The sequence below is a fragment of the Phyllostomus discolor genome, chromosome 2 (genome assembly GCF_004126475.2).
Source record: "Phyllostomus discolor isolate MPI-MPIP mPhyDis1 chromosome 2, mPhyDis1.pri.v3, whole genome shotgun sequence".
Taxonomy (NCBI): Eukaryota; Metazoa; Chordata; class Mammalia; order Chiroptera; family Phyllostomidae; genus Phyllostomus; species Phyllostomus discolor.
In genome coordinates this window covers 13,831,478-13,847,876 of record NC_040904.2, presented here as the reverse complement: position 1 = coordinate 13,847,876, position 16,399 = coordinate 13,831,478, and the positions used below count along the sequence as shown (strand labels likewise).

At 43.7% G+C, this 16,399-nt stretch overlaps 2 protein-coding genes across 5 annotated transcripts in view; one reads left to right on the top strand and one right to left on the bottom strand.

Moving 5' to 3' along the window:
* Positions 1-6,715: 6,715 nt before the first annotated feature.
* On the bottom strand, positions 6,716-16,393 carry ATP5PF (ATP synthase peripheral stalk subunit F6). 4 transcript variants are annotated; one of them, XM_036017552.1, is made up of 4 exons: positions 16,262-16,393; positions 11,740-11,913; positions 7,427-7,551; positions 6,716-6,889 (listed from the first exon to the last, which is right to left on the bottom strand). In XM_036017552.1, exons 2-4 carry the CDS (start codon positions 11,898-11,900, stop codon positions 6,852-6,854), a joined length of 324 nt encoding a protein of 107 aa, XP_035873445.1. In that variant the 5' UTR covers positions 11,901-11,913; positions 16,262-16,393; the 3' UTR covers positions 6,716-6,851. The 4 variants fall into 4 exon arrangements, with proteins under 4 accessions (XP_035873445.1, XP_028359094.1, XP_028359093.1 ...); XM_028503293.2 differs by lacking the exon at positions 16,262-16,393 and adding an exon at positions 15,997-16,135; XM_028503292.2 differs by lacking the exon at positions 16,262-16,393 and adding an exon at positions 15,864-15,975.
* GABPA (GA binding protein transcription factor subunit alpha) overlaps positions 15,972-16,399 on the top strand; it is a 35,234-nt gene continuing 34,806 nt past the window's right edge. Inside the window, exon 1 of the mRNA XM_028503290.2 lies at positions 15,972-16,075. The gene's annotated coding sequence lies outside the window, so the exon portion shown is untranslated. The remainder of the gene's footprint in view (positions 16,076-16,399) is intronic.

Here is a 16,399-nt window from a genome sequence, read left to right as displayed (position 1 = left end):
ATCCACAAAAGGGAGGTAGTGGGAGTGAGTCTTATACCCAAGGGTTTGTACTGTTTACTTTCGTTTCTGAGAACCAAAAGCAACGTGAAGGAAAATACCTCGTGACCAGAGCTCACTCTGTGAGTCAAACCCAGACCCAAGTGTCTTATTTCATCCCCACACCTGCTTGTTGCTAGTCCCTTCCCCTGAAACCCCTTTGAAGAGGATCAGTGACCTTGACATCAGCTTGCCACCGGAGCCTCCACACACCTTTCCCTGTGGGACGGTGACTTCACATCTCTGTCCCTAAAAACCGTGCAGGGAAATTTCGTTCTGGGCTGAGTCCCTTGCTCTCATGGTCAGTGGATTGCCAGTCCTGACAATCACAAAGCCATGCACAGGAGGGGAGAAGTGTTTGACAAGTAAAAGAAAGGCATTGAAAGAGTTCACCATGGCTCCCTGAACCTGGCATCCATCCCCCCCGGCTACAGGGAGCACAAGAGAAATGGTGGCTGACATGAAAAATGGGTCTAATCAACTGGTTTCTCAACTGATTAATCACAAGGGCCTCCAGCTAGTGCTACAAAGTGAAAATTCCAACAATTCATTTAATAGTAAGAGCAGTTAGATTATGTTAAAAGCGTAATTACAATTTGTTTTGATTCATTCATAATAAAATATGGTTAGGGTTCTCGGTAAATCTGGATGAAAAGGTCACTTGCCACCTTTGACAACTTTGAACAAGGTTAAGCTGCTTTGAAAGGAGTCGATTCCTTCTGCTCAGTAAGTAAAGCAAATGCTTGGGATTCACTGCACAAGTGGATTGAGCACTCACTGAGCGTCCAGCACATGCCTGGACACCAGGTCCCTGGGATGACCCCTATAGTCAGACCGTCCCCCCTCTGCCCCCCCGGGTTTGTGGCATTCAAGGCTTCTCATCAGTCCCCTTCAGACATTTCCTGTAAAGTGCCAGGTACAGATGTTAAGCCACACAAGCCATATGGTCCCTGTTATAACTAATCAACTCTGCCATTGTCGCATGAGAGCAGCCACAGACGGTAATAAACAAATGGCTGAGTCTGCGTTCCAGTGCGGCTTGGCTTACAAAAACAGCAGGCGGAGAGGATCCGGCCCACACACACACAGTTTCCCAACTCCCGATGGTGAAGCACTGAAAAAACAAAACAAAAAAACCCTATAAGTTTTTGTAAGACATTAGGCCAAGTGTTGCCCACGCTTTCGTTTGCTTTAGTTTGGGAAATGCTTTTGTCTTGCATTGCCAAGGGGTCACGTGAGTCGCAGAGATGCCTCTTCAGGCTTACCTACCTGCACACAAGATCGACTTCTTCAATTTGATGACACAAATCCATTTTGTGGGGGAAAATATGTAGCACCTTAGTTTTACGAATAGACGCAAAACTTCTAAGCCGCAGAGGCTAGAGGACTCACCTTATACAGTGTTAACATCCAATATTTTGTCAAATACATATTATACATTACCTTAAATTATTGTATGCAGCTAAGTAAAAACTGTGTGAAGAATGCTTTCTTCCACGCAAGGGCTATAGTACTGAGCACTCATTTTCCAATTGGTGAAAGTATGTCCACCTGTGTCTGGGCTTGTGTTTCCAACAGCCTTTCTTGGAGGGACTTGAGCACTGACAACTGGTAAAATCCCATTGTCATTCTTGGAGCACTTTGACTTTATTTTCCTGCAACCAAGTTGTGTTATATAAGGGTTTGGGCTCTAGAATCATTAAGAGCAAGTCTTGTTTTGTTTTAACTACTATTGTTGCTGTTGTAACTGGGTTTATTTTTAGTTGAGGGTTTGACATAACCACACCTGGAACAATTGGTTGTTTTTCAGTACATCTTTGCAAAGAAACTTCCTTCGTCTCACACATGGTTTTGTTTTACGGGAGGCTACATTAACAAAAATAGCTGAACTTCTTAAACTTTTCAGCCCCATTTAACAGCACAGGGGAAGAGTCATCCACCTATTGTTCAGTCAAGCCCAGGAAACTACACCGTCTTACCATCTGCAGTTATAAGGCTAGTTTGTAGCTGCCTGAGTTTGGAATCTCATCATCTCAGTCTGGATGCATGCCCACCTCTCAAACACTGAAAAGGAAAAATCTCTGAAAATAAAAAGCCACAACTATTTATGGAACACTTTATACATGTCAGAGGCGGGGGTGGATGGAGGAGAGGGTATGTAACATGTCCTTCATCTCAACAGTGTGAAGTGGGCTACATCCTATTTCACAGGTGAGGAAACTGAGAACAAGGGTCGACTGCCAAGTTCATACAGCTAAGTGAGGAATCGGGGCTTGCATGACCCAGGCCCACCTGATGCAGGACGTCTCATGTAGAGATGTCTTTTTCCCTGCTCCCAACATTCCTTCTTTTACATTTTACAATCCTCTCGTACCTTACCTCCCCCTTACATTTACATTTCTCTTGTACCTTACCCACCTCAGTAATCTCTGGCCCATTAAGCCCTCCCTAGTCTTGTTACCATAGGTAGTTAGCTCATATTAATGAGAAAAAAGGAGCAAAGGGAATTAGACATTGAGCTTAATAAACTGGGGAGCATGAGCCTGTTTGCTTCACCAGGAAGCTACAGCTTCACACCCCGAGGGATCATAGCATTGCTCCACCAATTGCTCCTCCCTTCCCCACTCCAGAACCTGATTGTTGGGGGGGAGAGGAAGAGGGTGTATTATTCTCTTCAACCATGTAACTCCCTTCTCCCCTTTCTCCCTTCCTTTTCCTAAAAACCTTTCACTCTTTATTTACATAGTCCATTACTAGAGACTAAATTCCTTAGCCTGGAATCAAGGCCCTCCCCACCCCCACACATACACATCTTATTTTATGGTTACAATCCATCTGTTCTACTGTTTCTTTCTGGTTGCCTTGGACACCCATCAAATGCAAGTAAGGACATTAAGGGACATCTCAAATTCCACCTTCTCTGTGAAGCACTCCCTCATTTCCCTGCTGGAAGTAGCTTCTGTGAATTTTCATAGCACTTGGTTTTTATCTTATAATACACTTATGTATGCACGTATCTGGCACCACTATGTGGAAGCATTTGGGGAAGAAGAATGTTTTATGCATCTTGATACGCCCCAAAGTGTTAAATGGTATCTCATGTGTAGTCAGTATCCACTAAATGCTCAATGAAAGGGCAATTTAAAGAATACTTATTAATAAAATTTCTCTAAAGATTTAGTTAGAATATTAAGAAAACATTGTATTCTACAGTTATAATCACTCATTTATTTTATGCAAAGTTCCCAAATTATTGTTCCATGAATCAAGCCTGAACAGAAATTATGTTCTTGTCCTACTCTTTAGTTAGGCATCCATTTCCACATAGTTCTTTAAAGGACCACATATTTTTCCAATTTTCAAGTTTTAAAATTTCATTTTCCATCCTGTGTTTCTTGTTTTTAAAGGATTGAGATGCTTTTAGTAGTTACAACTGGTCAGGAAATTCCAGGTAAACCATAATTCTTATTTGTTGATGCTTTCTCTTTAATATTACTTTTAAATATATGCCATATTTTATTTGACCAAATTTTTTAAATGTACTAATTAAGACATATTAGAATTTAAAATATCTTACTACTTTCTAAGAAAATGCTCTCAGAAACTAAATCTAGACCCTTCCCTCACACCATTTAAAGCACTGACTTGATGCCCTGGCTGGTGTGGCTCAGTGGACTGAGCGCTAGACTATGAACCAAAGGGTTGCCAGTTCAATTCCCAGTCAGGGCACAGGCCTGGGTTGTGGACCCCAGTAGGGGGCGCTTGAGAGGCAACCACACATTGATGCTTCTCACCCTTTCTCTCCCTCCCTTTCCCTGTCTAAAAATAAATTTAAAATAAAAAAACAAGTGAATACTTTTATCAACAAAGGACCTGTTGAACTTCTCTCAACTGCTTTAAACTTCCATTTTTGTTTTTAACATTGAATGTACTTTCAAGTGCTTTTACTTTTTTTGCATTTTTCCCCCTCATTTTTCTTAAGTGCGTCTTAAAGGTGGTAAAGATTTAAGAATTTCTAAGATCTGTAGTTGGATTTCTTAAGTTGCCCCTGCCACTTAACTCTTCGTTCTCGAACTCACTTTCCTTTCGAATATTCCACTACCGTGATTTATACTGAAATCACTATAGGTCAAGAAATCTTTTTCTAAATTTTGGAATTATATACATCAAAGACAACTAGGAAAGTTTCATGCATAAAAATATACTCATGTAACAGAATGTTGACTGGGATGTTCTCTGTTGCCTTGAAGACTGAAGACAAATGCACTACCTTTCTAGAGAACACCTTCATTTGGGTACAAATACTCCCTCAGTGTTCATGAAGAGACAGTGCTGCTGTCCTGAAATCATTACCCCTGCCACATGCCCTTTACCCCAACACGCAAGTCCCTGAGTACTGAAGTGTGTGTGGACGGGTTGGCAACGACGAGGAAAGGAATGGCAGAATGAGCTGTCCAAATTGCGTGAGAACGAGTTTGTCAAAATTGAAGTTTATTCTCCAGCTTACCCCTAACACAAATGGGAATTTTAAAGAAAATCACTTCCAAAAGTTGAAGGCACCTGCCAAGAAGGACATAGTTCTTCGAGCAGGGCGAGAGTTGGAGACAAGATATCAAGGTCAACAGCAAGGGCAGGGAAGCCCCCATTTTCCCATGGTTTCTTGGGCAAAGGTGTTTCCCGTGACGAGTAAGCGTCCTCGAAAGCTGGCACTTACAGGCCTGCAACACCACGAGCAGCAACAGTCGGAAACAGTGACAGTTAAAAACGAACGAAGTCCGAAATTAAGTCACTGTAAATCAGCACAGCCAGCCTCGGTCGGCAGCCCTCGGTGGTTGTTACTAAGGGCAGCACTGGCTGACAACAGACGCATGTCCCTTTCCAGTGCTCTGCACCCCCCTTCAATTCAAATCTCCTCTTCCGACGACAGCAGTCAGGCTGGTTCCGGCCCACCCCAATGGCCTCATTTTAACTTAATCTTATCTCCAAATATAATCACATTGTGAGGTTCTAGGAGTTTCAGCTTCAATGAAGTTTAGAACACAATTTAGCCCAGAACACCTGGCATGGGAGAAAAAAAAAAGCCGTTTTAAACAGCTAAAAGCGTAAAAGGTTGAGGTCCTTTGCTATAAACACACAAGGTGGTCCCAAATGGTCAGTGCAGGGCGAGAAGGCACCAGTGCTGCAGTGACAGGTAAAGGCTGGAGTGTGCAGTTGGGGCAGCCTCACCACAAAGAGGGAGGGGCCTGAGGAAGGTAAGGCTTTGGGCAACAGCCAGGGCTCAAAGCACCACCACAGCACTCAGCTGGAAAAGAGAGAGCACTTCCCTAGCAGAGTGTACTATAAATGCACGGTCCCGTGATGTAGAGCACAGGAGGGGGGTGCTTTGGGTAGTATTCTTGCCATCACTCCCAAATAGAATCCTTCTGTTTACATAATGAATGAAGAGATTGGGATGTTCAAGCCAACTCCATTAGTTGCAAGACAGATAAAAAGACTGTATAAAAAACCAAGTGTGAGATTATAGAAGGTAAAACCCAACTCGACTGAGTAGGGGAGGGAGGGGGGGGAGGGGAGGAGGGAGGGGAACAGAAAAGGAGGTGAAGCACGCACTGAAGGGGTTAGTCCCTCCTTCCTGAAACTGGCCCTGCAGAGCCCAGGCGGCCTGTCTGCCCGGTGCTGGGGAAGACTGATTCAGGGGAGGCCGGAGAAGGACCTGAGCACCTGGCCACCTTGACCACTTCTAAAGGGAGCCGTAACTACACAGCACCTTCTGTTTCAATGCCTACAGTTATGCAAATAAAAGTAGTCCGACTGAACTGTCTGTCATTGCTTAGCTTCATTTGAAAATTGGACTGTCTTCCTACCTATACCACTAGAAAATATTTGTGGATCTTTTGAAAAACAAACTTCTCAGTATGGCATGGCATAGTAAAAATATATTCCTTTTCTGAAGTGAACTAAACCCATAACGAAGGCTGTTTTTGACTTCACATTTTTAAAGAAAACCTTTAAAGGCTTATTAGGACCCGTATTTATTGCCACAAGGCAGAAAGACTGTCAGATATGAAAAGGCACGGCTGTTTTTCCTTTTGTTTTACAGCGTGAGAGCTCTCTAGTTACCGAGATTTCGACATGCCTACTATGTCACTTGCCCAGGGCATAGCTGCTGGAGACTCCATCACTTGGGCAAAACCACACCACGCAGCTTGATCGTCACAAGGGACTCTCCTTTGCTGGCGCCCTCTCCACCGGCCCTCGGCTTCCCCTCCCCCCTGCACAGCACTGCAATAGGCTGCGACCACTAACTCCAAGGGAAGAGGAGGGACCTGGGTTCCTACGGAAAGGGCATTTACTATCGGAGGAGATGGAGCTTAAAACACAGAGGACATTCAAAATGACACCTGAATTTCCTGAAAGGCCTGGGATGAAGAATTTAGAAACTGCTTCTTTACGTTCTAGTGTGGCGTCCCTCGGCGGCAGACATCCCTGAGGTCAGGTGGCTCCCCCCGGGCAGCAAGCCTCCACAGAGGAAAGGAGGCCCTGCACACGGAGAGGAGTCTCGCAGGGTATACGCAGTGTACCCGGTTAATCCAAGTTCTCCATCTGCTTTGTTATAGCCAAACGAGAAGGTTTACAAACAATGCTAAGACACAGAATCCAATGCACTCAAGCATACACCCAATGTCATCAAATAATTTATTTGGAATCAGAATTAAAGTACATCCGACAGCTGTTGAAATGTATGTTTACTCCGGTACTTCTGACCACTTGCACAACTTATCGAGTGAAAATTACCAGATAAAATTTACATTTCTTCAGGACTGGGGTTTATCGATGACTTCGAATTTGGGATCTAAGAAGAGGAAAAAAAGTTAGCTTAGCCATGCTGCAATGAAATACCTTATTGAGAAGACTTCAATATTTAATTCATTGATCTTCTGATTGTTTTTAGTGAATATCTGATGTTTCTAAACATCTGCAGGGAAATGTAACAATTGCCAAAGATTCATTCAGCATTTACTACGAGCCAGGCCATTGACTGTACATATATCATGTAATAAAACAACCACATGGGAAAGACATAATTCTCCCCCAATGTAGGTGGGAAACAGGTACCAGTTATCTACCTGAGATCACACAGCTCCTAAGTGATACTGTCAGGACTCAAGACCAGGGCGTTTGATTTCAGAGCCGCATCATTTAACCTCCATGTTCCATGATCTCCTGCACCGATGGCAGACACTCGTCCCGGAGATTCCCACGCACACATCCCTGTCCCACTAAATCCACGTCTAACTGACATTTATCCTCTCAAATATCCAAGTAAGTACACTTAGTTTCCTCTTAAAAGGATCTCCACAAGAACGAATCCGTGACTAAAGAGACTTACCTTCAAATTTGAAGTCAGGGAACGCATTCATGTCTGCTTTCCCAAACATCTGCTTGAGCTTAAACAGCTCCCGCTCCAAGTCCTGCTGGTACTCTGGGCCAGTGTCAACGGGTCCTCCAGACGACCTGGAAACGAGCAGGCGAAAACCCATCTTGTGCACCAGCTCACAAAACCAAAATAATTTCCCACCCTGAGAGGTTCTGCCATTTAGAAGAAAAAAATAACCCGTTCACAAATATTTATGCTCTAAGGGAGTTATGTGATAGCTTCAGAGGCATGGTTTAACAAAAAGCTACTCACGTTGAGGAGAGAGCACTTTTGCTAAGCTAATCAGAAAAAAAAATTTTCATTTAAAAAAATGACGTTTGTGATAAATCATGCATTTGGGACAGGTTTTATTTTGAGACATTCCAAGACTGAAAAGCAAAGATGTGGAGGAGCTAAAGCGCTGGCTTTATGTGGGACTATTAAGCAGTTTAGATGGAAAGCCAGCAGGACCCAGACCATGGGAAGCCTGAAATGTTAAGCCTGGGAGTTTGTATTTTATTTGCTACACAATAAAGTGACAAAATTAGAGATGCACTCTGGGAAAGTAAATATAGCACCATGGACTGGAAATGAGGCCAATTACATTTACTTAATTCTCTGCACAAACTCCTCTGTGTTTGTCATGTTACTGCCTGCCTGTCAATGAACAACAACAAGATTTACAAGTGAAAATTCCATCAAGGGTAATATTTTCACACACGCCTATAATAAAGGCATAGGGTCTTACTTATGTTGCAGAGTTTTCATCAAAAACATAGAAATAGCTTTTTTTTTTTCCCTTCAAAGACTCCATCCATTTCTAGACAGGAAGGGAGGGAGAACAAGAGGGAGAGAGACATCAGTGTGTGGCTGCCTCTTGCACCCCACAGTGGGGACTTGGCCCACAACCCAGGCATGTGCCCTGACTGGGAATCGAACCAGCGGTCTGTTGGTTCACAGGCTGGCACTCAATCCACTGAGCCACACCAGCCAGGGCACGACAGAGCTCTAATTTAAGAACTTATTAAAACTTTCTCTGATGGCGGAAATGTTCTATATCTCTGCTGTGTAATATGGTAGCCACTAGCCACTATTAGCACGAGAAATGTGGCTAAGTGGAAAAGAGAAACAATTTTTACTTAAGCTTAATTACAATTCATTAGAATTTAAAGAGTAGCATGTGAATCTTTACTAAAATACATATACAATGCAGTTCTTGATGGAGCCTTCAACCACATACTCTGGTGTACTGTTTTCCAGCTCTGGGATCCACAAGTTTTAGAAACTGCTTTGAGAAGATCCAACCAGTCTCACCAATAGACTGGTTACTGCTAGGTGGAGGCTGTTACAGCTTTAATATGTACGCTTGTGACGTAACGGAGCCACACATACTCTAACTCCTCGACTGACTATAAGACGCCCAGCCCATCTTGCTCTAGATGGTGACAGGGTTAAAGCAGAAACTCAAGGGAGATTTATTTATTTCACTTAAAAAGAAAGCACCAGGCATGCTAATTTACTGAACCACTTACTCTTTCAAACATCCTGTGATACAGATGGTTATTATCATCCCCATCTTACAATGAGGAACCCGAGGCACAGAGGTTAAATAGCCTGCCCAAGGTCATAGAGCGAGTAGGTGGCAGAGCTGGACCCCAGCCCAGCATGCATGCTCAGAACACTGCACGCCGCTGTCTGCACAAATGAACCAGACTCCTTAGGTTCAGAGCATACCTAAGCACTGACTTCTCACTGGACAAGCTTTTAAGGACAGTTAAAGTGCAAACAGCGTTAATACTACGATGCCACAATACCCGAGGACAGAAGACACTCCAGTTCCCCACCACCCTGTACACCTGCTTACTGACCAGTGTGATTTTAGGCAAATTCTAAATTTTTAGCCTCAGTTTTCTCATGTATGAAATGGGGCCACCATGAATAAGGTTGTACGTTTCTAATACTGTCTTCATTTTAATCCCTTCACCCTCTTCCTCCTTAGTTCCAGTAACAACCAACCTTGTCAGTGGCCCAGTCTCAAAACTCGCAGTGTTCTGACCTGTCACTTTTATAGTCCCGCTGCTGTAAAGACGAGCTTCTCATCAACCAATGCTTACATCATAACATTTTTCTTTCTTTAAGATTTTATTTATTTTTTTAGAGACAGGGGAAAGGAGGGAGAAAGGGAGAGAAACATGTGTGAGAGCCACATAGATTAGTTGCCTCTTGCACTCCCCTGACCGCGACCCAGGCATGTGCCCTGACGGGGAATCGAATCAGTGACCTTTCGGTCCACAGGCTGGCACTCAAACCACTGAACCACACCAGCCAGGGCATATTATCACATTTTTCTAACATGTCTATCTTCCTTCTTTTCTCACCCCAAGTTTCCCAATACACCGTGATTAAAATTATCTTCCTAATAGCAATCTTGTTCCACCTCACCATCCTGCTCAAACAACTTTTACTTCTCATAAATGCCTTTCATATATTTTAATTGTTCAGTCTATAATCAAGGCCTTTGACAATCTCTCATTCTAACCCCATTCTACCTGTACTGCTCCCTGCACTCTTCATGCCCTGCAGCCTCGGGATGCAGCATCACACAATCCCCTAAATGGGCTTTCTGGTTTCCATACCTTAGCTCCCATCACTCTGTCCTCCTAAAGACAGCCTCCTCCCGCCCCATTTATCTGTCCACTGTTCACACCAGTTGTTCGTGACCTCAGGCAGACCCCTGCTGGGACTGTCCATGAATGGCTTTCTGTGGGTCTGAGCACCCTTTCACGCCATAAGCAAAATCATGTGAGTGAATTCTTCACTTTTTTTTCAAGTGGGAAGATTACACATAGCTGACCATGAAATTCTCAAGAGGGATGGATGACCTCCAACACTGCCTTCAAATCCCAGATAAAACCTTCACTCTAGCACGCCTTCTAAAATGCCCCTAGCTGGGAAGATGCATAACTTTCTTATGAACACCCCAAACACTGAATGCGCCCCTCTCTCAGTCAGCATCTTACCTTACAGTATATCTACTTGCTTACAAACTTTCTACCCTTAGCGGATATTAAGAATATTGTGTAAATGCAGTATGGCTTCTTTCTTTGTGGCCCATCACAATTCACGGCCCACTGCTTTGCACATGGTAGACAACTAAATTTTTTAAAAAGTGGAACTAGGCCCTGGCCGGTGTGGCTCAGTGGACTGAGTGTCAGTCTGCGAACCAAAGGGTCACCAGTTTTGATTCCCACTGGGGGCATATGCCTGGGTTGTGGGTCGGGTCCCCAGTTGGGGGCATACAAGAGGCAACCACGCATTGATGTTTCTCCCCCTCACTTTGTCCCTCCCTTCCCCTGTCTCCAGAAATAAGTAAAATCTTAAAAAAAAAATGGAACTAGGAACTGATGTATACCACTTTTTCAAAGACTTGTGGGTTGAACTTGATGATGACTAAGGTCATTATTCATCTCTAAAACTGTGTGGTACTGTAATCATGTTCTTCCTGGACCTGCTTTATACCATTTCAGAGTCTTCTGTCTTTTGATATACCCAGAAATATGTAAGAATAAGAAAAAAATAAAGAAAAAACGCTGTTTATACATTTCCCTAAAATCAGGATGTTAGAATCAACAACGATGGTAAAATGGAATAACTATAACAATATACTTTGGCAAAGGTTCTGTGAATGTGGTCTGACAACTGATGCAACAATAAAGATGGCTGTGAAGGGGCTAAACGGCAGGTAGAGAACCCGGCACAGACACACTAAACAAGGAGGTGTTTCGCCTCCCAGGCCAGACAGTGCAGGACAGTGAGAGAGTTCTCCACGCTACTCAGAATGACCTGCAATTTAAAACTTATGAATTATTTCTGGAATTTTCCATTCAATATTTTTGGACCCTGGTTGACCACAGGTAACTGAACGCCCAGAAAGTGAAACCACAGATAAAGGGGAACTACTGTATAGTTCCTTAATGATTTCCAAGATCCTTCGTACCTCTACAAATTGACTCTAGTTTATAACAAATGACATTAGAATACGGACGTATCTAAAATAGCAATATATTTAATGGGATTCTGCCTTGAAGCCCATGTAAAAAAGGTAAATTTGGGACTGAATCTTGTTTCCTTCTTTTGACGCACTGATGAACCTCTACGCCAGGGATCAGCTCAGTGAAGGTCTTAGACACTTTGAAACACCAAGTAATTAATTTTATTACCACCTCAAAACTTACATACTTTTGATTATTTATATTTACATCATGGCTGATTATCGACCCACTTACTGTCGCTTAGTTTTGTATTCTCTAATCTTGTCCACGAAGAGTTTCTGTACAGGATCAAGCTCCTTAAATGCCACTGCTGTCACGCCAATATTCCTCCTCAGATAGACTGAGACCGCAGACTGAACGGCCGAGGAGAACCTGGAGAGTCTCTGAAGAATCATGGTGATTCTGTGACTGAAAACAAGCACCAGAATGTTAATATACTTTAATATGTATACGACTGTAAAATACCTCTAAGCACATCACATAGTGGGAATCTAATTCTCTTCATTGCTACAGAACTTCAAGCACACCAGAATCGAGTCAGTGCCAACAGTCAGCTGACCCCAGCTCCATACCGCCCTCCCCTGCCCACTGCAAGTTTCACTACTCAACCAAAAGGCCCCATGACCTAGAAGCGGCTAGGAACTCAGGCCTGTTGCAGCCCCACCAGCCACACGCAGAAAGTGCGGCACACAGACTGGGGTGTTTCTTCTCCATGAACGTAGTCTCAGATCAGGGGGAAGTCAGCTAGGATGTTAGAAGACTGCCCACCAGCAGCAGGAAAAAACCACCCTGACCCTTCAAAGGAGAGCTGGGCAGGGACACTGCAGACCGTTTGCTCAGTCAAGATTGACAACCTGTAAGTGTCTACTTCACAGACTCGCAGAGGGAGAAACTGCTCTGCCTATTACAACTGCAAGAACCAGCAAGAACCAAAAGAACCAGCAAGGAAATCTCCCAACAAAAGAGAGAAAACCACACAGTACATCTGAATTAACGAGTTAGAATTTGGAAAGGAGATGAAAGTCTGATTTTTAAAAATAAGGACTTGAAGACTTCCAAGTCCATAGACTTGTTGAAGCTAAGAGACATACTTTTCTAAGTAAAAATTTCAGTAGATAAATTAGGGGATAATCTCAGTTGAGACCTCATTTAGTGTCTTGAAAGATCAAAGGCAAAAAAAATCCAAACTATGACAAATATATGAAAACAGGAATTCCAAAAGGAAGACATAATTAGGAGAAACATCCTCAGATTAAGAAAGGGTGATTCTACTACAGTGAAAGGGCTTATCAGACTGTGCATTAGACCAACGATGAGAGTCACACCTCAAAATAGCCTGGTAAAATTTCTGAACCTTAAAGATAAAGGGAAAACCTGACATGCTAACACTAACATGATTCCTCCCCCTGCAAATTACCTAACAATAACAAAACAATAGTCACTGTCACCCTGACACTGGACTCCATTAAGTTATACTACTGCTGTTCAAACTCTGGCCTGTGGACCAGTGGTAGTATAGAAACTGTCACTGATCTAACATTAATACAAAAATTGGGAATAAGCATTTAAAAACTTTTGAGCACTTTGGCGTATTAACTTTATCAAAAAATTAATGTTTGATTTTGTATGTCTTCATTGTTTTATCTTTTGTACAATTTTTCTGGTAATTCATTTGTATTGTATTCTTCAAAAGTATCCACAGAGGTTGGGGTGGGGAGTCCTTTACCACTGAGAGTCTGAGAAGCACTAACCTACAGGAGAGTAGAGTAGCACAGTTCTCAAATAGGGGTGGGGTGTTTGGCAATGTCTAAAGACATTTTTGGTTTTTCCCAATGGCATGTTACCGACACCTAGTGGGTAAAAGCCAGGCATGCTGCCAAACATCCTGTAGCAACAACGGCCTTCCCACAACAAAGAACTGTCTGGTCCAAAATATCAATAGTGGCAAAGTGGAGGAACCCTGAAATAGCATATAGAAACTACCAAAAGGAATTATACATCAACAAAATACCCTTCTCCCCTGCCAGGATGAAAGCAAACTATTTGAAGAAATTAAATAATTCATCATATACCACTCTTATACCACATCAGAGAAAAATACGTGAGAAAAGACTCCATGCAAACAACAAATGACCTTAAGCTGCTCCTTATTACCATTCCCATTTTACACATACAGAAACTGAGGTTTAGAGGTAAGCACCTAGTCCAAGGTAGAATCCGACTGGACACAAACATATTTTTAAAATAATGCAACTCAATGTGTATATTCCTTTCTGGCAACTTAAGGACATGCTTAACACTCAGCAATAAGGTTATCTAGTGTTTGTTCAGCCCTAGGTATTTCATGAAGTACTTTCATCTACAAGGTGTATCCAGAAAAAGTCCAGCCATTGTTAATATAACAAGAATGGTTTGCACACCTATGTAACTTGGTAGCCAAGGAAAGTGGACTGGAATGCGTATGCGTAAACAATGACTTCACTGCACTAGTCAGTGGGCGTGGTAAATGCTATTGAGTGAGCATGTGCACTGTGTGGCTCTCCCATTCGAAATGACTGAGCAAGTACAGCAACAAATCTGCATTGAATTTTGCATTAAACTTGAACATTCCTCTGTGGAAACTATTTCGATGATTCAGAAGGCCGCAGCTATGGGCAGCTGGTGACTGGCAGCTTCATCACAACAATGCACCTGCTTAAGCATAACATCTTGTGCAGAGTTTCTGGTGAAACATCAAATCACCCAGGTGACTCAGCCCTACTACAGCCCGGATTTGGCACCCTGTGACTTCTGGCCTTTCCCAAAACTAAAATCACCTTTGAAAGGGAAAAGATTTCAGACCATTGAGGAGATTCATGAATATATGACAGGGCAGCTGATGGGAGCTTGGAGAACTGTGTGAGGTCCCAAGGTGCCTACTTTGAAGGGGACTGAGGCATCATTGTCCTGTGTACAATGTTTCTTGGATCTTCTTCAATAAATGTCTCTAGTTTTCAAAAAATCACATGGCTGGATACCTTCTGGACTGACCTCATATAGTCTGTCCTTGCACCCTTATGGCACTTCCCTTAAGAATTAAAGCAAGGTGCTCTTACTTCTTTACTTCTTTGTTACAGGTAATAAAGCTCTGTCTAAGGAAGGTTATTAAATTGCTCATAGTCCCACAGTTAATTTGCTCTGATTGTAAAAATCATCTTATTCCTATGGCAACAAGAGTAAAATCCATTTTCATTTTTTCGATTTCCATCATCTAAGTACTAATGATTCCCAAAATACATCTCTAATTTTATTCTTTTTCCTGAAATTCTAACTTATACATACAACAGCTCACATCCCTTAGTAAGTCCTTTAGGGCCCTCAAATTCAACTTGTTTAAAAAATGAACACATAATCTATCAAAACCGGGTTTTTTCTTTATCCCCCTTTTCATTTTTTACCATGGATTAAATATATAGTGAGTGTGGGCTGTCCACTGGCCCGCTGAAGACACGCTATTACACAAAGAGGTGTCAAAATCCCAATTATGATGAGTTCTCTATTCCAGTACTATGGACTGTCACAAGAGCCTGTGACAGAGATCTGACATAGAAAAGATCCGGGAAGGCAACAAGAAAAGGGTACGGCAAGCGCAGAAGCAGCATGGTTCTCCTGTTTACAGTGATGACTGACCAGCCAAAAGGGCAGTCCTTTCTCTGCCTCTTCAACACATATCCTCTAAGTCAATTCACAATCTGCTTATCTGGCCCTCTTTCCCTCCTGGAAACCTCGTGTTCGCACGCGCACTCTGGCCTCTCTGCTAGTTCAAGCACCCCCTCCGCCCCACGCAGCTTAGGACTGTTGCGATGTAGGGTTGTGCAAGGAAAGTAAGTGTATAAAAACACTTCTGTCTAACCATGTTTTAGCACTATCGACATTTTTAAGTGGGCTGCAAAATTTTACGTTGGCTACCACTCTTTTACCTGTCATGCGGCATGTTCTGCTTTAAACAGTTAAGAACAATTTCCCGCACGCCCAGGTTGGGCAGGCCTGGCTGCAGACCTGCCACACGAGCTTGACCTTGGGCTGCCCCAGCCCGATTGCGGGCCCACGAAACTCCCGCGTCCGTGCAATCCGCACCACCCCCGCTTGCCCTGAGAGCGGGTGTTACATTAACAAAGCTATACACATCGAGCCAAGGGCAAACTCCAAGGCCTAAAAGCGCCAAGATCCGCAGTGACCTCGGGCCAGGCCGTGAAGGTGCCCGGGCAAGAAAACTGCTTTCTCAAAAAGGGCAGAGGTACTAGGCAGCCCAACCCGGTGAACAAATTGAGAATCGGTGTTCTAAGAGGCCCAGCAAGTCCAGCTACCCTCCCAATCACCTTGCACTCAGTCCGGAGCTGCCAGAGCCACCACCGCCGCCACCGTCCTACTTCCGGCCCTGGCTCCGCCCCCACCCGCCTACCCGCCATCGCAATGCATTATGGGCTGCCGTTTCAGTCGGTCGGCACTCACCGGACAGGAAGCGTCTCGGAGACAGTCCGCGACCGGACGGCTCTAGGTGAGGTAGAAGGCAAATAAGAGGAAGTAGAGGGTAAGTGCTTCCGGGTCCCCCAGCGAGTCCTCCGCCATCTTTTGTCCTCCTAATTTGATCTCTTTTTTCCTCTTGGAAACCTTACGGCGCACGCATGCGCACTTCACAGTCCTGTCCCTCAGTTGAGTCCCTCCCTCCCCGAGTCAGCAGTCCTGTTCTTTGGGTTGTTGAGGTGTATGAACGTACGGACAAAGTGACAAGAGTGTAAAACAAAGCGGGCTGGGGCGTTGTGCTCCCTTGTGCCTCGTGAGCCTCCGTAGCCTCGGGCGTTCGTTTCGCGCAAGCTGCTGGGAGTTGTAGTCCCGGACCCGAGGGTGCCTGGGA

Excerpts from the sequence above, each read along its gene's own strand:
- ATP5PF (XM_036017552.1), bottom strand. The coding sequence starts at position 11,900 with ATGATTCTTCAGAGACTCTCCAGGTTCTCCTCGGCCGTTCAGTCTGCG. Across the intron at positions 7,552-11,739 it reads GAATACAAAACTAAGCGACA|GTCGTCTGGAGGACCCGTTG; the intron begins GTAAGTGGGTCG and ends GCTCGTTTCCAG. Across the intron at positions 6,890-7,426 it reads CCCTGACTTCAAATTTGAAG|ATCCCAAATTCGAAGTCATC; the intron begins GTAAGTCTCTTT and ends TCCTCTTCTTAG.